The following is a 25,763-nucleotide window of genomic DNA, read 5'->3' on the forward strand; positions in this document are numbered from 1 at the left end:
CTATTACTGTGTTCCGTATTCCAGCTACTTGCAATAGAAGACAGGGAATGCTCTTAAAATGCAAGCGTGCAAACAAACAAAAAAGTCGTACAATAAAATTCCAAGCTCTGCAAATGAATGAATGAAGGAAGGAAGGAATCTCCATCGTCCTCCCTGCCAACCAGAAACAGAAAATAGAAAGCAGGACATGGGAAATCAGGGGCTCTGTTCCTGTTGCAGAAGTCAGTGAGGGACAAGGGTGTTCAGATTCCCAGGCAGGCTGGTGTTTCTCCGTATTGAGAGATAATCCATTCCTCTGCTTTCCTAGTCCAGGGTTAGGGGCTTCAACATCTAGGATTCAAACATGACCATTCCAAATCTTAGCACAATATCTAGGTAGAGTAATCTGAACAAAACGATACACTGGTTCTCTACAGACAGCGTAGTTAAAACATAGGCATTGCAGTCTGATGTACCTGGGATTGATTTTTTTGCCCTGCTACTTTTTGTGTGCCCTTATATAAGATATTTAACTTCTTTAAATATATTTCCTCATCTGCACAGTGAAGATACATCTACTTCAGACTGTTGCTATGAAAATTAATAGGATTATGTATACAAAGCTCCTAATATAGTAATTGGCACATAGAGGTGCTCAATTAGTGGTAACTTATTAATAATAAGTGTACATTGTCTTTCCAAAAATGTTTGCCGTATAAAATATTGTGTATTAGTGAATTTAAATTTTTATTGTTGTGAATTGATATTTGGTATCAAGGCCATTCCAAAAGCGATGAACATTTTAACCAGTGCCATGGGAAATCTGGCAAAATGTGGGAGTTCTCTGGGAGTGACGAACAAAACCACCACCCTCTACTTAGTGGCACAGTTACTCTAGAGGAGAAAGGCGGACCTTATAAGTAGGTTTAGATGGGAATATATATGCCAAGGTCTTGATCATAGCATGCTTTCTATTAGTTGTATGTACTTATTCAGGATGTGGAGGGAGACCAGTGATCTGAGAATTAGGATGCTCGTGATGAACGTATTTTTCTTTTTTAAAAAAATTTATTTATTTTATTTATTTATTTTTGGCTGTGTTGGGTCTTCATTGCTGAGTGGGGGCTACTCTTCGTTGTGGTGCATGGGCTTCTCATTGCGGTGGCTTCTCTGTTGCGGAGCATGGGCTCTGGACGCGTGGGCTTCAGTAGTTGTGGCACACGGGCTTCAGTAGTTGTGGCTCGTGGGCTCTAGAGCGCAGGCTCAGTAGTTGTGGTGCACGGGCTTAGTTGCTCCGCGGCATGTGGGATCTTCCCGGACCAGGGCTCGAACCTGTGTCCACTGCATTGGCAGGCGGGTTCTTAACCACTGCGCAACCAGGGAAGCCCTGTATTTTTCTTTTCAATAAATCTTTTTTTCTTCTCTCCCCAGCTGCTCAGATAAAGAATTTGATGAGCCAACTAGGAACTAAGCAAGATTCAAGCAAGCTACAGGAAAATCTGTGAGTAGCTTCCTAACAAGGTTGGGATTTGTGAGGGCCTTTTGGGGATACACTTAATACCCTTGCTGCCTGGCAGCTGAGGTTTCAGGCCTGTGAAATCAGAATGAGAGGCAGTGGGATATGAGGTCATAGCTGGATCTAGAAGGGGAGCAACAAAATATATTAATGGGTTGTGATCTCCATTGCCTCGCAGAGTCCTTGAACGCTGCTTCTTTCCTCCCTTGGGCAGTTTAGCAGAACAATTTAGGGAAGCAGAGAGGGAATCCCTACCACTCTTAAACTACATTCTGCCTAAATGAGCTTCCTTGTTGGCAGAGGCCTCCTGATGATCTACAGCGCTCGGGTAATCTGGTTAGATTTCCAACTGTCTATCATATTAGAAAAATGTATTCAGAATGACCCGAGGAGAGTCTGAGGGAGAGAATAGTGGAATAGATTCTTTTTATTATGTCCTTCTTGACTCCATCTCTGCTTTTAGAAGTTCTAGTTTTCATCTTTAACACACACTGAACAATATTCTTTGTTTCCTGTCCTAGACATTGTGAAGTGAGAGGATGACTTACTACTTTGAGCTTTTTCCAGGGAGATGTGAGATAGCTCTGGGAATGTTAGTACTGTCTGCGATGCTCAGGCGTCTGATTGACTTGCCTCTTGGGGTTTTTTTGCTTATTTGTTTGTTTTGTCTCCCTCTTGGTTTTGACTCCCTTGTTTTATTTATTTATTTATTTGTTTATTATTTTTTTTATCTTGGAGGCCCCTTTGCAGTGAAAAAAATGTTAGTAATTAATGGTGTGGTTTCCCTGTCCTCCCTTAAACCCTTTGTAGAAATGGCCAGATAGTAGAGGAAACCATGTCTAAAGGAGCCTTTTTTATATTTCTACTACCTTTCAATCCCACTTAATATAGCACACATTCTTCCCTCTTTAATTTCCTTCCCCCTCTGCTCGTTACATTTTTTTACACAGTATAGGGCTTCTTTGTTTTGGAGGGAAGAGCCAGAAAGTCAGGCCTAAGGGACAGGTAGGGAGCCAAGGATAAATAGGGAGCCAAGGATAAAGCTGAAAAAGCATGAGCTTTAAGCAAGAGCGTGGGAGTAGATCTTTGGAGGTTGTTCCCTAGGGTGGAAGCTGTGCTTCTAATGCACATTTCATCCAACCTCCAGTGCCTGGATTCTGTCACTAGTCAGTGGACTGTGACAGACAGAACCCATGTAGAACTCCTGGGCAAATCAATATGAGAGTTTTGAGAGAGCGTTCAGTGTGTTAAAACTATTAGATTGGGCTTCCCTGGTGGCGCAGTGGTTGAGAGTCTGCCTGCCGATGCAGGGGACGTGGGTTCATGCCCCGGTCCGGGAAGATCCCACATGCCACGGAGTGGCTGGGCCTGTGAGCCATGGCCACTGAGCCTGCGCTTCCGGAGCCTGTGCTCTGCAGCGGGAGAGGCCGCAGCAGTGAGAGGCCCGCGTACCACAAAAAAAAAAAAACCAAAAAAAAAAAAAACTGTTAGATTGAGGTGTGGGGGCAGTTGCTCTTCTTCTATCAGAACTGCTGAGAATGCTTTTCCTTCCTCCCCAAGGAGTTAAAATACCCAGTCAGCAGGTTTCATTGAGGCAGGTTCTTTCTACTCAGTAATATGAAGACGACTGGAGGTGAGTATGACTGGGTAGTATTTCTGGAATTTTGTTATGAACCTGGGCATCTAGGAACCCATTTCTTCAAGTGCCCTTTCATTCCCTGCATTGTGAGACACTCTGAGAACGAACTGATACCAACAGCTCTCAAGAAGTGAGAATATCCTAAAACATATCTTTTCTCTCTTAGGCAACAGTTACAACACTCTACAAATCAGCTTGCCAAGGAAACAAATGAATTACTGAAGGAATTAGGGTCCTTGCCCCTTCCTTTATCTACTTCAGAACAGGTTGGTATTTTGTGGGGTTTTGGCTTGTTTTTTAATAAGAAAGGACTTTGCTTTTGTGGAGAGGCAGTGTGTGAAACAAAAATAACTTGGCCTTTGGTTCTAGATAGACCTTCTCTGAACCTCAGTTTCCTTTTTCATAAAATGGATAAGTGTCTGTTGTGACAACAGGAAGAATGTACACACCAGATCTTGCAAAGTGCCTAGCATTTAGTAGGTACTCAATATGGGTAGCGGCTGCTGTTATTAGTAATAATATATTAGTAAAATGGGTTTAACTGGAGAAGAATGTCCATGTTTGCATCTTGTTGGGGTTTGACCTGCAGCTTTATGCTTTCAGGCTTGATCCTAGTTTTCTTGTATCCTGTATCTATAAATTTCAAGCAGACATCTTTTATATTTTGTAGCCACTTTCATGTCACATCATGAATCATTTATAGGTCTCAGGTTGAGGAAATGCTCAGGGAAATAGATTCCTCTATTCAAGTCATTTTCTTCAGTGGCCATTTAAATCCTTTAAAACCACACAATTTTTACTGGAATTCATTGTTCCCTTGATATGCCGTGCCTTTTCTTCAGACGTTCCTGAAGTCAGATGTGCCCCCTCCATTGTGGCTTGACTTTTTAATCTATTATTCATGGTCTGCCTCAGATCCTCTCTCTTCCAGGGCAAAAACCTTCTCCATCTATCTTAGCCTATTATGATTCTATTTTGCTTTTAGTTTCTGTACCATTCATGGGAGCACTTAACTTACATTTCTTTTTATTATTGAATTCTTTAAATGATGGTATCCTATCTCTGATGGCTCTAAAGATGAAGCCTACCACCTCCCTATCCCGGGTTGTCTGCGCATTGTGGCTATTGGAACATAAAACAATTTTAGTGTGTTGTGATCATCATTTATAAAAATGAAACAAAGTAGAAATATCAGAGTGTGTAACCATGTAATAAGAGTAATACTGTTAGTGAAACTTTCATACATATTTATATATATGGTGCTAGGTCAAGATGTCACATTCTTATTCTGTGTCTCCATCAAAAAAGTTTGAAAATCTTCAGTTTAACCCATTCCTGGCAAGTCGTTTAATGAAGTATATGTTCAGTCTTTGGAGTTTTGGCATCCCCTTGCACAAAAGAAAAGAACCAAAACTAGGTGCTTTTGTCATCCTGCTACAAAGTAGTAATCTTAATGTAATCACCCTTTGACTATCCACATGTGCTGTTTGTTTTGTTACTCATGCTGATATTTCACCTACGACCAGTTCCCCCTTGCCATTCATTATCTCAAAGTGTTCCCAAATCACCCCTTTCCTCGTCCCAGCTGTGCACTTAGGGAATACACACTTGCAGATAGTTTTAGCAGTAATAAAAAGGGAGTCTAAGAGTCTGATGTAAACAGAGTATTGAAAGTACTTAAGTGTTAAATAGTAGCCTAAGCAAAATATAAAGTTCAATCTGCTTAAAAATAAATCTAATGTATTCCAAAATCAAATAGAATTTATTTTTGGATTATGCATGCTCTTGTTCCCTTACGTTATCTTGGATCATTAAGAACATGAAATAAATCTACAGACATATTCTCTCTGGTGAAATACAAATCCTTGATTCCCTTCCTCCTGTTGTGCTGAATATTCTTTTCCCTTTCAATTGTTTCTTTATCTGATTAATCTTAGCCCTGTCACCCATCTTTTTGTTACTGGACTATCAAACCATACATCCTACTCTCAGCATTTTTCTCATACTTATGTGCTATCATCAGTAATCTTCTAGTTGCTAAATCCAGTGGCCTTTTTTGAGTTTATTCACTTTTCTTTGTTTCATTTGATCCTCTTGCCCATCCTGTCTTCACTGAAAATTTCTTCTTTCCATGATCTCTGTAGTAAAGCCTACAAAGTAGTTTTCATGTCTCTCAACTCTGGTGATCCCTTTCTGGCCTATTTTCTCTTACCCCAGGTTGAGTCTCAGCCTCCTTCTCTGACTTTATATCTGCCTGGAAGTGGGTGTGCCCCAAGGCTCTGCCATTGATCCTGTAATTTTATTACTCTATGCTTTCTCCCTCAGGAATCTTTTCTATTGTACTTTTATGAGCTTCCTGTCACCTTTATGAACATGATCCCCAGATCTTTTTCAAGCCCTAGCCCCTAAACCTCTAAGTATTTGGCCCATATTGCCAATTCCTGCTCTGACATCTCCTCTTGAATATGCTGCCTTCATCTAAAATTTAATGTGTTATCTTATACGGAATTCCTCCTGTTTCACCCAAACCCCTTAACTAAGCTGATTAACAATGCTTATTGTCATAAAAAAGTTTGTGCCTTTTGACCTAATGTTCCCACTCATGCAAATGTGTCTGCGTTCTAAGAAAAAGAAACCAACTATATACTCCGGAGCCAAATTTCCTGTATTTAAATTCTACCCCTGCCATTTACTGTGTAATCATAGGCAAATTGCTTAACCTCTCTGTGCCTCATTTGTCTGATCTGTAAAATAGGTACAATAAGAGTACCTAATTTATAGGTTGATGTATGGATTAAATGAGTTATTATATAAAGTACTTATAACAGTACTGGTACATGATAAGCACGGTATAAATATTAGCTGTTACAATGGGGCTCACTTTAGCTTTATTTATACTGGTTAAAAATGGAACAGTCTAGAAGGAATGTTTACCTAAAATTTACTAGATCAACTTGATGGAGTATTATATAACAAAGACCATAATTGTGAAGAGTACGGTAACATGGAAAACGTTAATGATATACTTAAAAGATAGTATTTTTGTATAGTGAGATTGGGGAGTGATGGGTTTTTTTCTCCCTATTGTTATAATGTTTATGTAAAAATTAAAATACAAGAAAAGGGATAAAAAGTCCCTTATCTGAATTTGCTTTCAGTATTACCATCACTCTCCCAGGTGTGAAATTTGGCTCATCCCTTGACTTTATACCCCTTTCCCCACAGCCAGTCACATAATATTTCTTAGGTTCATTTCTTTGTGTTCCCATTACTGATACCACGTCTTTCTAACCTTAAATCTAGATTATTGTAGTCATCTTTTTGACTTGTTTCTTTTTCCCATTCCATCACCATCACGGACTAATTTTTCTAAGTTATCATTTTGTACCCATCGTGTTCTCCACACAGAAATCTTCATTGCTCTATGTTCTGTAGAGGTTGAATCCCAAACTCATTATGTTGGCATTTAAAACCTGCAGTGACCACCCCCTTTCCTGCTTTTCCAATTTTATCTTTTAGCTATGCTCATGAAAAAGCCTTTGGTTCCAGCCAAACTATCTTTTTCTAGACCTTCTGCAAATTTCTGCCACCATGCCTTTGCTCACACTGTTCCCTTGCCTGGATTCGCCTTATTACCCCTTCTCTCTGCTCTTCACGCCTTACTCTTCCTTCAGTGCCCACCTCCTCTGGAGGCCTTTTGATCACTTAGATTCTTACTGATTATACTTGCCTCTGTATAATGTGTACAGTACTCTGTATAGTACTAATTGAATATAGCAGTTATTTGTATTGATTTGTTATTTGTATATCTCAATTCTTTATCTCCAAATAGATGATAAGCTGTCTGAGGTCAGGGGTGACTTTTTACTTCTGTGTTCTCAGCACACAGCCAGTGCTCTCAGTATGTGTTTTTTGAGACGTAGTATCAGTAAGCTTAGTAAAGGTAGCTTGTAACTCTACAAAGTAGTTTTCAGGTTCTCAAAGATTTTGAACCTCACTACAGTGTGAAGGAAAATGATTCCATGGTTTTCAGGTAAGCTGTGAACTCAGTATAGATGAATACAGTTTTAACATTTTAGCAAGAAAACAATCTCTGTTGGGTATTCTGCTTTTAGATTCTCCTGGGAACGAACATTTTGAATTGTGGTTCCCTCTGAGATTCCCTTACCAGGTAAATGATACCCAAGTCCCAGGTTTGTCAGAATGAAAGAAGGAAAACTCTGACTTGGCCTATACTATTAACCAGGGATTTGAGTTAGAAAAGGACAAATTTATTAATTTAAGGAAGAGCCTATTTCATAGTAATTTTCCTAGTTGGAACTCTTTAGGAGGTATAATTTTGCTTTTAATGGGAATTAAAACCAAATGATTCTGGGTTAATGTGAAATTTCAAGTTCTTATTTAATTTCCTTAGCGCCAGCAGAAACTTCAGAAGGAACGTCTCATGAATGACTTCTCTGCAGCCTTAAACAATTTCCAGGCTGTGCAGAGAAGGGTATCTGAAAAGGAAAAGGAGAGTATTGCCAGAGCAAGAGCTGGATCTCGTCTTTCTGTAAGTTTATTTCCAAAAGAAGACCTTTGCAAATTTCAGAATGTTCTTTCCTAAGTTTAAAAAAAATTTTTGACCATTTTCTTTGCTTACTATCCCTCCAAATAATAAACATAGACATTAGCTGCTGTGAAAATGTCAGATTGGTATACCCTTTGTTTAAAAAAATAGTATACATATGGTCACTTTGTACACTAGACTAGAAAGGAATGTGTCCAAAGATTTACAAAAGTGACAGGTAGAATTGTGTGTAATTTCCTTTTTCCTTTTTTCTTGTCATGTTGATCTTATGTTAAAAACTTAAAAAAGAAAAAAGAATACATCTGTTTCTTAGAATATCGCAGGCTAGGTTCTTTGGACTAGCCTTCTCTTTGAAAAGAATTAACAAATACTAGATTTTAACAACCCAACTTCTTAAAAATATTAAGAACCATGAAAATATTAAGGTCAAAGTCTAAGAGAAGGTGTGAACCCATAGACATAAGCAGAGCACTGAAGCTGCTTTTCCACTGAGTATATTCACTGAGGGCCAACCTAGATTCAGTTTCGATGTCCTCATGGCATGAAGGGGGACAAAAGTCAAAGCCAGGAGTCCATGCATGGTGGATAATCTAAAAGAAGGTGCCCCTCAAATTAAACTGGGCCCTAAAAAATGAAAAGTAAGCCCTCCTTTCCCCTAGCAGACTGCAAAAAAGATCGCATTAGCACTGAGGATGGCAGGAGGGAGGGGAAATCCAGACAGTAAGTTGTACCACAAAGTAACCTTCAGGCAGATTTACTGCCCAAATTCTACCTGAATGGTCCAAAAGCCTAAAGCTTCAAGTAGTCCTGGTCTGGTTGAGTACCTACGTGCCAGACAGAAACAAATACAAATCCGCTCTGTTTAGACACCTTAAAGAATACCCTAAAGAATACCCTCAAATAATTTTTGAAGTGTAGTGAGCAGCCCAGGGTACACAAATAAACAAATAACCCTGGACAAAAACTAGTAGAGGGCTTCCCTGGTGGTGCAGTGGTTGAGAGTCCGCCTGCTGACGCAGGGGACACGGGTTTGTGCCCCGGTCTGGGAAGATCCCACATGCCGCGGAGCGGCTGGGCCTGTGAGCCGTGGCCTCTGGGCCTGCGCGTCCGGAGCCTGAGCTCCGCAACGGGAGAGGCCCGCGTACCGCAAAAAAAAAAAAAAAAAAAAAAAAAAACCCAAAAAACAAAAAAAAAAAACTAGTAGAAACAAAAGTGAGGTGAAATAGACCTATAAAGACTTACTATATTAGAATTATAAGATAACTATACTTATTGGGTTTAAAGAAACAGAAGATCTTGAATACATCTGCAGGAAGCAGGAAACTACAAAAAGCTTTGTAAAGAGTCAAAAGACTTTCTAGAATTGAAAAATATAATGTGGAAATTAAAAACTTAACGGGTGTGTGGTTTAACTAGAAAATAGGTTAGAAGATATTATCCAGCATGTAGGACAGAGGGTTAAGAAGTTAATTAGGGAAGAAAGGTTATGAGAAATGGAGACTGAAGTAAAAGGATCTAAAATAGTTTTTTTTAAAATAAATTTATTTATTTATTTATATTTGGCTGCGTTGGGTCTTTGTTGCATGCGGGCTTTCTCTAGTTGTGGCGAGTGGGGGCTACTCATTGTGGTGTGCAGGCTTCTCATTGTGGTGGCTTCTCTTGTTGCGGAGCATGGGCTCTAGGCACACAGGCTTCAGTAGTTGTGGCACACGGGCTCAGTAGTTGTGGCTCGCGGGCTCTAGAGCGCAGGCTCAGTAGTTGTGGCGCACGGGCTTAGTTGCTCCGCGGCATGTGGGATCTTACTGGACCAGGGCTCGAACCTGTGTCCCCTGCACTGGCAGGCGGATTCTTAACCACTGTGCTACCAGGGAAGTCCCTATAATAGTTTTAATTAGAGTTACAGAATGAGGGTAGAGCAGACATAGATCAGAAGTCATATTTGAAGAGATAGTGGCTGGTAATATTTCAGAACTGATGAAAGTCACTAATCTACAGTTTCAAGAACCCCAAGAAGGATAAATTTAAAAACTCTCATTCTAGGTATATCAAAGAGAAACTTCAGAACACCAAAGACAAAGAGAAAATCATAAAAATAGCCAGGGAGGGCTTCCCTGGTGGCGCAGTGGTTGAGAGTCCGACTGCCGATGCAGGGGACACGGGTTCGTGCCCCGGTCCAGGAAGATCCCACATGCCGCGGAGCGGCTGGGCCCGTGAGCCATGGCCGCTGAGCCTGCGCGTCCGGAGCCTGTGCTCCGCAACGGGAGAGGCCACAACAGTGAGAGGTCCGCGTACCACAAAAAAAAAAAAAAAAAAAAGTAGCCAGGGAAACAATAGAATATCTTCAAAGGTGCAATAGTTAGACTTCTCAACAGCAACAATTGAAGCCAGTAGAGTGTTGTCTTTAATGTTATGAAGGACGACAATTGCCTCCCTAGGATTCTAATCCCAGTGAAAATAGATAACCAGAATGAGGGCTAATTAAAGACGTTTTCAGTCAAAAGAGAGTTTGCTATCAGCACACCTTACTTAAGAACATTCTAAAGAATGAACTTCAGGCAGAAGGAAGGTGATCCCAGATAGTAAGTCTGAAAAGCAGAAAGGAGTAAGAATGAAGAAAGTGGTAAATATGTGAAAAGACAAATCACAAACAGGGAGAAGATACTGCTATTTGTACAACTGACAAAAGACTGGTATCGAGAATATATAAAGAATTCTCAGGAATCAACATGAAAAAGACACAACCCAACAGAACAATAGTTTGTTAAACTTTTTGATTTCAGGGCCCCATTATACTCTTAAAAATTATTAAGGACCCCAAAGAGCTTTTGCTTGTATGAAGGATATCTATTGATATATATTGTATTAGAAATTAAAACTGAGAAGTTTATAAAATGTTTATTATTTCATTTACAAATAATAATAAACCCATTACATACTAACATAAAAATATAAATGAGATTTTAATTAATACTACTTTTCCAAAACAATAAAAAAAGTTTTAGTGAGAAGAGTGGCATTGTTTTCATTTTTGCAAATCTTTTTAATATCTGGCTTGACAGAAGGAAGCTAGATATTCATACCTGCTTCTGTATTCAGTCTGTTATGATATGTTGTTTTGGTTGAGGTATCTGAAGAAAATCCAGCCTCACAGAGGTAAGTAACTGGAAAAGGAAGGAGTATTTTAATTTTAACCTCTTCAGATCATTGTTGATATTTTTCCTTGATACTACATCAAAACTGGACAAAACTTAGTTGCATTGTGGAATCGAAAACCATTGTCAATGACTTGTTCATACTCTGATGCATTAAAATCTTGGTCTGTCTTATGCTTTTATTGGATCTTTTATCCGTGCATGATTTTTATAACATCATGTATTTATCATTTGGAAAATATTGGTTCCGTGACTTATGCAGGTCTTCTAAATGTTGATATATTTCATTTTACAATATCAAAAAATCATGTATTATCTTCAGCTTGACCAGAAAAGTCTTTAAATATTGAGAATCTCTCAAGTTCACTAGCAGTAGATACAAGTTTTCCAGAATTCTTTTTTTTTTTTCTATTTGAAAGCTAAATTTTTATCACTGGCAACAAACACTGTCCATTATTTTCCTTGAAATGACAGGCTCACATTGTTTATTTTGAAGAACTTGTCTTTTGAATACCCATCTGAGGAACCATAGATTGTTAGTTATTCTTTTATATATATCATATATAATATATGTTTGTGTATACATATATATACACAAATTGTATTAAAAGTTCATATATTTTAAAAGTTTTATATATAAGTATAAACTATATTGAATAAGTAAAAATGCTATTCCCTAAAAAAAGTAGCTAGTTCACCCAGCAGCTCAATTACACAAGTGGTTTTCCTGGAGACAAACATCGTATTGCTGTTTGTAGCAGGAGGGCTTTATGTATACTTCCCATTTCATCATACAGAATATTAAAAAGACATGTACTGAGATTTAGTTAATTAATAAATTTAATGGCTTCATTAAGGACGAACTGACTTTTATCCCCCTATGTGTGGTGATAAAGAATAGAAAACTCCTAGTATGGTTTGGTGCCACTGCCTTGATTTGTGTTAAAGTGCAAGTGGTAGTTTTTTCCACCTTTGTTTTTGTCAACACAGTGAAAAAAGCAAATAACATCTTAGTATTGCTTTGCATAATGGTCAAATGGACCATTTTTAGTAGTCATGGAATTACAGATTAAAACCACCCTGAGATACTATTTCATGTCCAAAAGAAGGGCAGAAAAAAAAAAAAGGCAGAAAATTTAAATTCTGTCAGCAGGGAGGGTTGTTGCCATGGATATGATGCACAGGAACTTTCCTGCCTGGCCAGTGGTAGTATGAGTTGGAACAACCACTGGAAAACATTCTGGCTGCAACTTCAGAACACACGCACACCTTATGACCCAGCAGTTCTATGCTAGAGAACACTGTAAGTCTGTACCAGGGTATGTGTACAGGAGTGTTCATAGCAGCATTATTTGTAGTACTCAAAAATCGGAAACATCCAAATGTCGATTAACAGTAGAAGAGATAGGGCTTCCCTGGTCGTGCAGTGGTTAAGAATCCACCTGCCAATGAAGGGAACACGGGTTCAATTCCTGGTCCGGGAAGATCCCACATGCTGCGGAGCAACTAAGCCCATGCGCCACAACTACTGAGCCTGCGCTCTAGAGCCCGTGAACCGCAACTACTGAAGCCCACATGCCTAGCGCCCATGCTTTGCAACAAGAGAAGTCACTGCAATGAGAAGCCTGTGCATGCAACGAAGACCCAACGCAGCCAAAAATAAATAAATAAATAAATAAATAAATAAAATCTATTAAAAAAACAAAAAACACTAGAAGAGATAAATACATTGTGGTACTATAATATCTTACTACCGAGAAGATGAACCACAGTTACATTCAGCGTCAGGGATGGATCTGGCATAATCTAAAGTGATCCAATCAAAGCATGTAAGAATACAAACAGTATAATTCTATTCATATAAAGTTCAAACTCAGGTAAAATGATATTAAATAAGGATACATATCACTGTTTTAAAAATACAAGGGACTTCTCTGGTGGCGCAGTGGTTAAGAATCTGCCTGACAACGCAGGGGACACAGGTTCGAGCCCTGGTCCAGGAAGATCCCACAGGCTTCGGAGCAACTAAGCCTGTGCACCACAACTACTGAGCCTGCGTTCTAGAACCTGCGAGCCACAACTACTGAAACCCACGTGCCTAGAGCCCATGCTCTGCAACAAGAGGAGCCATCACAATGAGAAGCCCGCGCACTGCAATGAAGAGTAGCCCCTGCTCGCCGCAGCTAGAGAAAGCTCGTTGCACAACAACGCAGACCCAAGACAACCAAAAATAAATAAATACATTAATTAATTTTAAAAAACATATAAAAAATACAAGAAAATGATGATCACAAAGTCAAGATGATGGTTACTCTAAAGGAGAGGGAGGTGGTTGTAACTGGAGAAGGGCACATAGGTAGGCTTTAGGACACTAGCAGTGTTCTGTTTCTGTTTCTTTTTTTAAATTTATTAAATTTATTTATTTTTGGCTGCATTGGGTCTTTGTTGCTGCGCATGGGCTTTCTCTAATTGTGGCGAGTTGGGGCTACTCTTCATTGCTGTGTGCAGGCTTCTCATTGCGGTGGCTTCTCTTGCTGCGGAGCACGGGCTCTAGGCTTGCGGGCTTCAGTAGTTGTGGCACGCAGGCTCAGTAGTTGTGGCTTGTGGGCTCTAGAGCTCAGGCTCAGTAGTTGTGGCGCACGGGCTTAGTTGCTCCACGGCATGTGGGATCTTACCGGACCAGCGCTCAAAACCCGTGTCCCCTGCCTTAGCAGGCGGATTCTTTTTTTTTTTTTTTTTCTGTATGCGGGCCTCTCACTGTTGTGGCTTCTCCCATTGCGGAGCACAGGCTCCGGACGCGCAGGCTCAGCGGCCATGGCTCACGGGCCCAGGCGCTCCGCGGCATGTGGGATTCTCCCAGACCGGGGCACGAACCCGTGTCCCCTGCATCGGCAGGCGGACTCTCAACCACTGAGGCACCAGGGAAGCCCGGCAGGCAGATTCTTAACCATTGTGCCACCAGGGAAGCCCTTGTTTTGTTTTTTGATATGGGGAAAGAGTAAAAATGTTTTTAAAAAAAACCCACAGTGTTCCTCTGGGCAGGTAGAATTTTGAAATTTTCTTTATTTTGCTTATCTTTTTAATTATTGTTATCATAAAAAGGGACAGCTTTTTAAAAATGGGAAAATATTGCTCTTTTAACATTTTTTCTTAGTTTGTTGTTAAATTACAAAAGTAATACATAATTGGACTGATTTTTTTAAGTCAGTTTGCCACTTTAGTACCTAATATGCTTTAAATGTCCATTAAAAAAATCTTCACATGTTCTGAAAATTTGTTTCCTTGCAAATTTTCAACTCCTTCCCTTAATCCACCTGCCTCCACATTTTAAGATAGGTTATCATTATTATTAATTTTTATTCCTTTCTCCTATCCATGTTTTCTCCGTCCTATTTAGTGTGTTTTCTGTTCTGAATCCAAATTGGAATGCAGATTTGCTTTCAACTGCTTCACACCCATTTCCTGGTCCAGTCAGATTGCCAGAGCCCTGTGTCATCTTACAGAGTCTGTTGGAGCCAAGGGATGTTACTTCTTTATACTGTAGCTAAAGGAAGCCATTGTGTGTGTGTGTGTGTGTGTCTGTCTGTCTGTCTGTCTGTGACATGTTTCTGGATAACAGCAGCAATAATGCCATCTGCTTTCTAGGTGGAGGAGAGGCAAAGAGAGGAGCAGCTCGTCTCATTTGACAGGTAAAGGAATTATTCTAATGTAGAGAGTTGAGATGGGATTTTATACTTTATACTTACTTTTAATTTTAAAAATCAGTGAGAAAAAAGGAGGAAAATGAAAGGGAGCCCTGGAGTAGGTAATTTATAATCCATCAAATAAAAAAGTCAAAACTCTGGGCTTTTCCAAGATCTTTGAATTATGGAAGGAATAATTTCAAAGTGAATAAAAAACTTTCAAGAAATCTCTGATGTCTGTGTGTTGGGGAGAGGATGTGGCTCAATAAGAATAAGTATGAGCCCCCAAATCTACGGATTTGGAGGTCTAAATAATTTTACCTCGAATTCAGATTTAAATTCTTCAGAGTTCTTGGGTCTCTGTTTACTCATCCCTAAAATGTAGGCAACCCATCCTTCTAGGAGTATTAAAATAAAAAGCAAATAATTTGTATCTGAAAAACATCTCCTTTCTTAACTTCTCCAAACTGAATTAACTAATTCCATAAAAATGTACTGATGGTATTAGTTGAGAACATAAAATGTTTTCTTATAGGTATGTATCTATCTCCGCCCCACTATACTGTGAGCACCTCAAAGGCCTGGGGTGCTGTCTTATTCAGTTTTGTATCTTCATCACATGGAGGAAATTCTTTAAATATTGTGGAGATGATTTGTGATTTATGTGTACTGTTGGAAAATGCTTAATACTGAATTTTCAAAGTGTTTCATTTCTAGTATAAGATGTCATATGCGTTTCTTTAAATATGGTACCTGAAAAGAAGAGTTATAACATCTCACTAGCTTTTTACTTTGGTTTTCTGTCAAGAGACATTTAACCTAAAGCATAACCTCAAAGAGATTCTTGAAAACCAGGGGATGTGATTCTATCGGACTAATTGGTGAAGCACTCACAGGTCACTTAACCTGCCCTCCTCCACCTGTCTAGTACCCGAGATACCAACACAGCTTGCACTTTGAGAGTACCCTGGGAGAGAATGGGCCAGTGTACTTTGTTGATTTCAAATCTCTGCCCACTTCTGTCTAGCAAGTCCTAGCAAGATTGTAGAGTGTACCCCTGAAGGGAAACAGCAAGGAGTCCCATCCCCCATAATTCTGCTTCCTCTTAGTTTTGCCCAGGAAAGCTGAGACTTTGTTTTCTTGGTATTACCAACTCTTTGCCTCTGGATGTGAAGAATGTGGCCTCCGACACTTGTATTGATACCAGAGGTGTTGGAACCCTGGTACTGTCTTTGGGCAGGCTCTGCTGGCAGCAGAGGTGATGAAGATATGTCTTATGCACACCTTAGAGAGGAGGAATCAACTAGTGTGCTTGTCTCCCTGCAGCCATGAGGAGTGGAACCAGATGCAGAGCCAGGAGGATGAGGTAGCCATCACTGAACAGGATTTGGAACTTATTAAAGAGAGGGAAACGGCAATTCGGCAGCTGGAGGTGAGAGCTAAGTCATGTTTTTTGTTTGACTCAATGTAGATGCAATCTCTTAATTCACCTGGTTTTCCTCGCAGTGATTATGAAAAAGGATGAAATGAGTTGTTGTATGGCTAATGAGACATATTATGTCTCAGTGTAATCACGGTGAATTTGAACTACTCTTATGTTGGTATTGGCCATGGCGCCTGAGAACACCCGACTCCTCTCCTCAGTTACTATATCTTATATGGTCTCCATGAGACTATGCACAGAGAACAGAGCAAGGCCAACAAATATTTTATTGCTCATTAAGACTTTGTCCTCAAACCTCAATGCCAACCTCTAGGTTAGGTAGGGCTCTATGGAGAGCCCTTTGCTTAGTCTGAATAGCCCAGAATAAAGATAGGCCAAAAAGGTTTGCTCCATTTTTGTGTATCCCAAAGTCCACTCCCAAGTTTTGGATATCACGTCAGTGAGAGAAATAGGAAGAGTTTTTGAGGTGGGGGTTGAGAGAGTGGTCTCGAGGCTTCTCTTACCTGAGTTCCCAACTTTAATCTTGCACAGTGACCAGTAAGATATCCTTAAACCTGAGTACTTTTCTCCTCCATGGAGATAGAAAACTGCCATCCCTGGGGCAGTGGGGAGGGGAGGGTTGTAGAGAGGAGAAACTTGGAGCTCCTCTTGACCTTCATCTGTGGCAGTCGTTCTGAACCATGACTGCACTTTAGAATCACTTGGAGATTTTTTTTTTAATTCCCCAGCTCTCCTCCTCCACTACCAATTACTGTGTTTGGACTGTATGATTTTCCTATTTTTCATAGATTAAAAATGGGCAAACATCCACAAGAGGCCCTGGCCGTGGACACTTTTTTCCTTACAGACTTCTCAGGTGATTACAATGTGCAGTCGAGGTTGAACCCCACTGCCCTAGAGCCCATCAGTGTCTGTTTTTGTTTTTTTTTTTTTTTGCGGTACGCGGGCCTCTCACTGTTGTGGCCTCTCCCGTTGCGGAGCACAGGCTCCAGACGCGCAGGCTTAGCGGCCATGGCTCACGGGCCCAGCCGCTCCGCGGCATGTGGGATCTTCCCGGACCGGGGCACGAACCCGTGTTCCCTGCATCGGCAGACGGACTCTCAACCACTGCGCCACCAGGGAAGCCCCAGTGTCTGTTTTTTTGATGGGACAGCTCATCCTCAAGTTTGATTATTACCTTCAAAAATGTCATGTCTTTTCTCTGTTTCACCTTCAAAAATGTCATGTCTTTTCTCTGTTTCACCTATTGCTACTAATCATTGACTTGGTTCTTTAACATGAGAAATCCTGTTATAGCAGGGAGTAGAGTGAGATATATGGAGCTAAGGAGAAGAATGTAATGTAGTAGATGTGTAATGGGCACTTCACATTCAACGGAATTAAGGCCAAATTCCTTAGCTGGGGCTGGATTTTCATATCCAGTCATTTCCTGCATCTAACATACAAACCCCATTCTAATGGTGAAGCATCACACTCCTGTGTGTCTCTTCTACTCTCACACTACACTTCTGACACTTCTGGCCCCCAGATGTGTGGGCTTTTTCCCACATCAAGCAGTTCTGCCACACCATCGGGATGTCCTACAATTCAACTCAATTCTGACACTATCTCCCTGGAGTTAGCCTCAGATCCCACAAGACTGACCCCCCTCCCTGTGACTTCAGATGCCACTCGCAAATGCAGGTCGTCACCTGTGCTTCTGATTGACAAGCTGGAAACTGGAGGTTCTCATGACCCCATCCTTGGGTTTGATTAATTTGCTAGAGCTGCTCACAGAACTCAAGAAAACAGTTTACTCACTAGATTACCGATTTATTATAAAAGGATACAGCTCAGGAACAGCCATATGGAAGAGATGTATGGGGCAAAGTATGTGGGAAGGGGTACAGAGCTTCCATGCCCTCTCCAGGTACACCACTCTCCCCAAATCTCCATGTGTTCACCAATCAAGAAGCTCTCTGAACCCTGTGGTTTCATGGGTATGATTGATTAAATAATTGGCCCTTGGTGGTTGATTTAACCTTGAGCCCTCCTCCCCTCCCCAGAGGTCAGGATTGGGGCTGAAAGTTCCAACCATCTAATCACCAAGTTGGTTCCCCTGGCAACCAGGCCCCATCCTTACGGGTTTTCCAAAAGTCAAGTCATTAACATAAACTTAGGAGTGGTTGAAAAGGGCTTGTTATGAATAAAAAAAGACATCTTTATCTCTTTTATCACTTAGAAAATTCTAAAGTTTTTAGAAGCTCTGTGCTGGGAATGGGACAAAGACCAAATACATATTTCTTATTATGAATCACAGTATCACACCTTATGTTATAGCCAAACTGGGCTCTTTGTTCTTTAACCCAGTTACCTTTCTGTGTATATGGCTTCTCTTTTGCTGTAAGGCACAACTCAAGTCCTCCCTCTTCTGCCATAGTCTTCCTCCTCTGCTAGACTTCCTATACCATTTATTAGTCATTTACCATGTAACACCCTTTCTTCTTATTTATCTTATTGTGTACTGATCCCTCCCTGCCCCCCTCATTAGCTATTATTAAGCCTTTTTATATTCACAGCAATTAGCAGACTCTCCCAGCTATAGTAGACTCTTAGCAAGTAACTGAGGTTCTGGCAAGAACTATTCTTGCAAGTTATGATTAGGAAGTCATTGCTTTGAAGGCATCATTTTGTATTATAGCATTCTGAGAGGCAGTACACTACAATTGAAAGAGCGTGGGCTTTAGGGATATAATCCTGGCTGCAATGCTTAGTTTCCTCACTGACGAGTTGTATGACTAGACAAGTTACATAACCTCTCTGAGCCTCATCATCCTCAAAGATACTTAATTCATAGAGTTACTGAATGATTAATTCAAGTATCAAGGAGGCATAGTAACAAAAGATCATGAACTTTTAATTCTCAGTTCTGCCACTTGCTAGCTGTGAGACCTTGGGACAAGTCATTAAACCTCTTTGAGCCGTGATTTTCTCTTCTGTAGAATGGGGATAATACATGTCTCATTGGGTTGTCATGAGGACCAATTAAGTAATAGTTAATAATAGCTGACCCTTATGAAGTGGTTATTTCACAGTTCTAAGAACTTTTTATTTAGTACTTCTGAAAATCCTATGAGATGGGTACTGTCATTGTCCACATTTTAGAGGGGAGGTCCAGAGAAGTTCTTAATTTAAGGTTGGACAACAAGACTGTGGAGGATTAACAGTCCTCTGTAGCTGACAGTCAGGCTCCAAGAGACTGTGCTTTTAATTACCTACCTGGTATAGTACTTGGCACACAGTAGTCATTTAGTAAATGTTAATAATTAACTTTTTTTTCATTTTCTGTTTATGGAGAAAACGTGATTTATAAGCTTTAAAAACACATGTGTTGTTACTAGACAAAACTTTAGGTAAGTAAGAGGAAATGAATCTTCTAACATGTTGCTTAACGTTAATTGTTTTTTTGTGTTCCTTAGGCTGATATTTTGGATGTCAATCAGATATTTAAAGATTTGGCAATGATGATCCATGACCAAGGTGATCTCATTGGTATGTATCATTGATACCTTTAACATGAAGGTGAGTTGACAGTATTTGTGTGCAAAGAAGTCAGTAAGATGTGTCTTAGGAATTTTGGAATACCATTTAAAAATCATTAAATTCATTTTCTTAGCAATTTTCTTATGTTGTCAAATGTGTAAGTAAAATGAGGCTTCCATGAATAGTCAGCTCCATTTACTTGCCATAGCCTCTTGGTAAGTCTTTGGCTGTTTAGGGAAATATTAGCTGTCAGCTTCCCAGTTTTTATCTCCAGAAACTTGCACAACTATGGGCTTAGAAACACTTTTTTAAAGCTTTTTATTTGGAAATAGTTTCAAGTTTATAAAAAATTGCAAAAATGAAAATAATAAGGAACTCCTTGGGCTTCCCTGGTGGCTCAGTGGTTAAGAATCCGCCTGCCAATGCAGGGGACATGGGTTCGAGTCCTTGCCTGGGAAGATCCCATGTGCTGTGGAGCAACTAAGCCCGTTTGCCACAACTACTGAGCCTGCGCTCTAGAGCCCGTGAGCCACAACTACTGAGCCCACGAGCCACAACTACTGAAGCCCACGCGCCTAGAGCCCCTGCTCCGCAACGAGAGAAGCCACTGCAGTGAGAAGCTGGCGCAACGAAGAGTAGCCCTCGCTTGCCACAATTAGGGAAAGCCTGTGTGCAGCAACGAAGACCCAACACAGCCAAAAATAATTAAATTAAATAAATAAACAATAAGGAACTCCTTTATAAACTTTACCCAGATTTACCTCTTGTTAACGTTCTACCCCACTTGCTTTTTATTTGCGCTCACTCTTTCTCACTCTATGTATATACCTGATTTTTTTTCTGAACCATTTGTGGGTGAGTTATATACTTCATAACCCTTCACCCCAGTATTTATTTCCAAAGAATAGGGCTATTCTCTTATGGAGTTAGTAACTTTTTTTTTTTTTTTTTTGCCGTACGCGGGCCTCTTACCGCTGTGGCCTCTCCCGTTGTGGAGCACAGGCTCCGGACGCGCAGGCTCAGCAGCCATGGCTCACGGGCCCAGCCGCTCCGCGGAATGTGGGATCTTCCCGGACCGGGGCACGAACCCGCGTCCCCTGCATTGGCAGGCGGACTCTCAACCACTGCACCACCAGGGAAGCCCTGGAGTTAGTAACTTTTGATTTCATGCCTGGATAGTTGGAGTGATGGTGGTGAACCAGGACCCATAGCATCATAATTGTCTTCAGTTTGCAGTCTTGAGACATCTGAGTGTGGTAAAACATCCACTGCCCTTCTTTTTTGCAGACAGCATAGAAGCCAATGTGGAAAGCTCAGAGGTGCATGTAGAAAGAGCCACTGATCAGTTACAGCGAGCTGCTTACTATCAGGTAAAAGCAGGTACAAAAGAAAGTCACTCTGTGCTGTAGACTTTTGCTTAGACTTAAGCTGGAGACAGATAGTCATAATTGCAGTCCCAGCTCCATTTTTAGTATTTTTCTTTGCAGAGAGATCTACAAAAAGGCATCAAACTTTGAATAAACTGACATAGAAGCCTCTTAGCTACAAAGCTAACCATGTAAGCTAGCATGATACCTAATCTGGTATAAGGCCACGTTTATAACCTAAACAGCTGAAGTTTGTTTCAATTAGGATAGTAATAGGTACAAAGTAGAACTTCGCAGATACTTTATGTTGACTGTTGCCACAGAGGATGGACAAAGAATCAACTCCGACGGCTATTTATGAATTAATAGGGACTTATCATTTTGGGGTTATTGCGTATGAATAAATAGGGGTTAATCGTTGCACTTTCTGTAAAGTGATATTTTTCTACATATGAGTTGAAACTCTAGTTTTATGACTTTTATCTGGGTCTTTACCTCAGTTTACAAATATTGTGAATGAGGTCCCTCTCATTTCTCCTCAACTTGGTGTTGCATGGCTTTTTAGAAATAAATAGCATTCAGTCAGTCACCATGTTCCTAAGATAGCTCTATTTCACCTGGGACTGTTCTTAAAGAAATTCATATTTAATAATAGTGTTTTCTTTTAAAACTGAGTGATGACTTTAATATCCAACAGTAAAGGAACAATTAAGTAAATTATGTACATCCACTCAATGTTATGTGGGAATTAAAAGAGATGTTTATGAAGAGTTTATAATATCAAAAATTTTATGCTAAAATATTAAGTGATAAAAACATCAAACATCATACAGTATGGTCCCAATTATGTCACATAACAATATGCATAGATAAAAGATCAGAAGGAAATACAATCAAAATGTCAACTGTTTTATTATCTGTGGGTGATTATTTTCTCTTTTGCTTGTGTGTATTTTTTACAGTGAACATAAAATTTTATACTAGGTATAAAACCTTTATTAAATACACATGTACAGATAAGTTATTTTATTGCAAATAATGCCTAGCAACATAGGTATAAACAGTTTCTTTGCAAAATCGTATTTGGGAGCCTGGAATTAGAACTTGCGCTGCTGCCTAGCACTGGTAACTTGAGATTTTTGAGAAGGTGTCCGCATAGTCATACATGGATAGAGTTAATTTTGAATTACCAGGAGGCAGATTGATGAAGCACTCTTGGAGTCTTAGATTGAAACATTTTTTACTTGTTTCATGAGTGTCTTCTTTACATATTTCTCTCCTCAGAAAAAATCTCGCAAGAAGATCTGTATCCTGGTGCTTGTCCTGTCGGTGATTATTGTAATCTTGGGACTTATTTTGTGGCTAGTTAATAAATGAAGTGATTGCCTCCGAGCCTTCTCCTGCTGAGCTGTTCTCAAGGGCAAGTGCTTGCTGGAGTTTTGCCAGAACAAACTGACCACAAGAAGACAGAATACACCAGAATGTCCTGTAATAATTTAGTTAGAAACTAACTGCTAACTAGTCCTTGGAATTAGTGACCTGTGGAGACAGTATTTATCAATTTATGTATACATTTTATTGATTTCTCAAATTAAGCATTAATTTATGTGGATTTTGCTTTCTCTTATATTCTGATTGCCCTTCGTCCCAAGTGTTTACTGAAAATTACATTCTAGATATTCTTGTTTTGGTAGGTAACACTATAGTCTTGTAATATTGTCTTTCTATGTACATACAAGATTTACCTTTTTACTAGCAACTGAGATAGAATTACTTTCCGTCACCCAGCATATTGGAGTCTATCAGAAACTGTATAATAAGCCAGCAATTTTTATTATTTAATATTTTAGTTTGAATTTCTAAGAAGCCTGCCCCCTATATGCTTTGAAAGATTTTGGCAATGTATTTAACTAGAGAATAAAAAATTGCACAGGTGATCCAGATTAAATGCGAAGTAACTAGTTGAGCTGGTCAGCTGTTGGGGTGTGTGTTAATCTGGGTTTAAGTTTATTATCTGCTAGTGTCATCGACTGCAGTTCATCCACATATACACTAAACCATCTTGTTCACTTTTTGAAGAGTTTAATTTAATTAACATTATGATTCTCTGTGGGGTTCCTCTCCCACCTGTCTGTATAGAAGGGGAGAATTAGACAAAGCGTTCTTCTGGAGAGCAAATAGGAATTGTTTGGAATGATTTAATCTTTTGTTGTTGTTGCTCAGTTGTGGTTCTGCATTCCTGGTAAATGATGAATGTTGCCATCAAAAGGCTGCCCCCTACCCTAATAAAGTTTGCTGGGCATTTGATGGCAGGAAGATTTTAAAAGCTAGACTGAAGTTGGTTTAAAATTTAGTCCTGTGAACCTGGCGATAAAGCAAAGGTTCTTTTTTGTAAATAATACTGGTTTGGAATAGTGCTGTTAGACTTATCCTAACTTATGAACAAGAGATTAATCTCTCCATGCATAGTTTTAGACAAAAAATGTTTCAATAAAAGATTGCTGTCTTGTAACATAAATGTTGTCCACTCCCCTTTTTCACAAGTTTAGGGAAGTTAAAGGGAAAGTAATTTCTCTAGGCTCTCACATAAATGTGAATTGGGCCAACAATTTCAGTTCATCCTTTAGTGAATCAGAGGATCTCACTACCCTGGATATATTTATACTTATTTCTTCCATTCCCTTTAATGTTACTTAATCTTCTTTTACTAAACTAATGTGAACAGCAGGGAAACAGGGCTAAATGCATAAGTTTCTTTGCACTCTTGCAGCATTCCACCCACATAAGACAAATAAACATTTGAAAAGCTTTTGTAGTAAGTTTTTATGAGTTAACATCCTAATGCAGTAGATATTGGGTAATGTGCTGTCCAGAGAAAAATTGAGACCTGCAAGAAGACTGGAGATCAGGTGAGGATTGGTTTAGGGGTGGAATAGGTCCTTTCCTTGAGGAACAGGATAGAGCTATTGGGGCGTCACAGTGGCCCAAGCAGCAGCTTCAGAGGTAATTCCTTGGTTATACAATCACTGCCCCTTCAGCTCTAAATTACAGTTGGACTTGAATACATCATTTGTAACATTCCAGGCAAGAAAAAAGTCTTGACTGTAAAAAAAAAAAACCAAACAAACAAAAAAACACGAAACCTTTCAGTTTGGGTAAAATGAAGCCACCATAGTTCTGTTCTATGTTATCCAATGGTGGTAATAGTAGTCATGGGTAGCAAATATGACCTTGGCCTAGAATTTCAATGGCCTGGAATTTGTAGTAGTCACCAAGAGGTTCTGCTAAGTGGTCCTAACAAACCTGTTCACAGAATCCTCCTTGACTGTGCTTTGTCCACCTTTAGGGCACCATGGTTTAGGGCAGTGGCTCTTAACCATGGGTTCACATTAGAAACTAAAAAAATACTGATACGTAGGTGACCATGCCACAAGATTCTAATTTAGTTAGTTTGGGTTATAGCCTGGGTATAGAGACTTCTAAAAGCTCCAGATAATTCTCAGGTATAACCATGGTTGAAAACCATTGGTTTGGAGGTCAAAAACTAGACTGGGGTACAGAAGGCCTGGGGAATCTTAGCTCTGTCATTAACTTGCTGTAGGTATTTGGACAAGTTATTTAACCCATAGGCCCCTAGTTTCCTCAATAGTTCTCTTAAAGCTATAAACTTCTTTGATTATAAAGACCATAGGGATGTGGTCTGAACATACCGACTGTATGTTTGTCTCTGTATTCCTTTCCTTTTCTCTTTCTTTCTCCTTTCTTTATAGAATGTTTTCTCTTCAAGTGCATTAAAACAGTAGTACTGTAGTATAGGGTAAAGTAGAGGTGTCATGCTGGCCACTTCCTCTGCAAATGTTCCAGAACAAGAACTCGCTAGCTGCTAGACCAATGCTCCCTGGGTAGGTTTTGTTTTGTTTTGTTAAGGGGTGGTGATACACTGCTTTGCACCACTGGGAAAAAAATATCAAAATGAAATCATGCTTCAGTCAGTGCAAACTAAAACATACCGAGCCTCCTCCATTCAGTTTTTTTTGTTTTTTGGGTTTTTCCCCCTTCTTCTGTTCAGAGGCAGTTCTCAGTCATGGGAATGAAGCTTTTGCTTTTGGTCACTAAATGCAGACCAGAACCTAACTCAGACTTCATTCTATCCTGTTTCCTAGGGCTAGAAATCACCTGCTTCCTCCCTTCTTTTCTAAGCATGTTTTCTAAGCATGTCCCTAGGTTTCAAGGAATTTTTCAGTATTGCTTTCCAGTACTATGAATTACATCTACTTTAGAATCTCCATTTACCCAGGAAATAGCTTGAAAGGTTTTAATTCCAACCCTTGATGCTGCTTTTAGGCCAACTGAGTAGTTCATTTTAATACTTACCCAAAATGAAATTTGATTAACAATATACTACTTAATTTTTAAAAGATAAACTTGAAATAATAGAATTTTTAATGTGGAACTCTGATTAAGGACCAAGTTTTTACAGTCCATGGAGAAATGAGAAAAATAACATAGTGGGCTTTTTAAAGTACCATCTTTGAATCTGAGCTAATGGCCTTCTCACTTTTTAAAAAGATGATAAAAATGAAAAGGTGGTGATGTTAGGTGACAGTCTTCATTTAAAAATCTCCTCAGTTGGCAAAATAAAAGTTGACACCCCTATAATACTTATTTTCCCCTGGTCCGTGACATCTCAAATATCTGAACCACTCACCTAGACTAGCTCCATCGCTTTACAACTGAAGAAGCTGAGGCCAGGAATGGCAGTCTACTGCAGGAATTTAGAGGCTTGAGGGAGTGCTCTGTATGTGAATGGTCATTTGTGGGGTAATGCTGGAGCCCTTACTACAAGCAATTTACTATGCTGAATGTTTTACATTTTACATTTATCATCTTA

At 39.7% G+C, this 25,763-nt stretch overlaps 1 protein-coding gene across 2 annotated transcripts in view; it reads left to right on the forward strand.

The window, feature by feature from the left end:
* Positions 1–23,390, forward strand: part of STX12 (syntaxin 12) — a 35,056-nt gene extending 11,666 nt beyond the window's left edge. The window contains exons 2-9 of one of the 2 annotated variants that reach the window (XM_060089245.1): positions 1,411–1,480; positions 3,301–3,400; positions 7,549–7,686; positions 14,502–14,545; positions 15,866–15,971; positions 19,442–19,514; positions 20,793–20,875; positions 22,157–23,390. In XM_060089245.1, coding sequence (XP_059945228.1) covers positions 1,411–1,480; positions 3,301–3,400; positions 7,549–7,686; positions 14,502–14,545; positions 15,866–15,971; positions 19,442–19,514; positions 20,793–20,875; positions 22,157–22,249 — 707 coding nt within the window. In that variant the 3' untranslated portion in view covers positions 22,250–23,390. The remainder of the gene's footprint in view (positions 1–1,410; positions 1,481–3,300; positions 3,401–7,548; positions 7,687–14,501; positions 14,546–15,865; positions 15,972–19,441; positions 19,515–20,792; positions 20,876–22,156) is intronic. The other variant, XM_060089246.1, reaches the window with a different exon arrangement.
* The last annotated feature ends 2,373 nt before the right edge of the window (positions 23,391–25,763 follow it).

The sequence above is a fragment of the Mesoplodon densirostris genome, chromosome 2 (genome assembly GCF_025265405.1).
Source record: "Mesoplodon densirostris isolate mMesDen1 chromosome 2, mMesDen1 primary haplotype, whole genome shotgun sequence".
Taxonomy (NCBI): domain Eukaryota; kingdom Metazoa; phylum Chordata; class Mammalia; order Artiodactyla; family Ziphiidae; genus Mesoplodon; species Mesoplodon densirostris.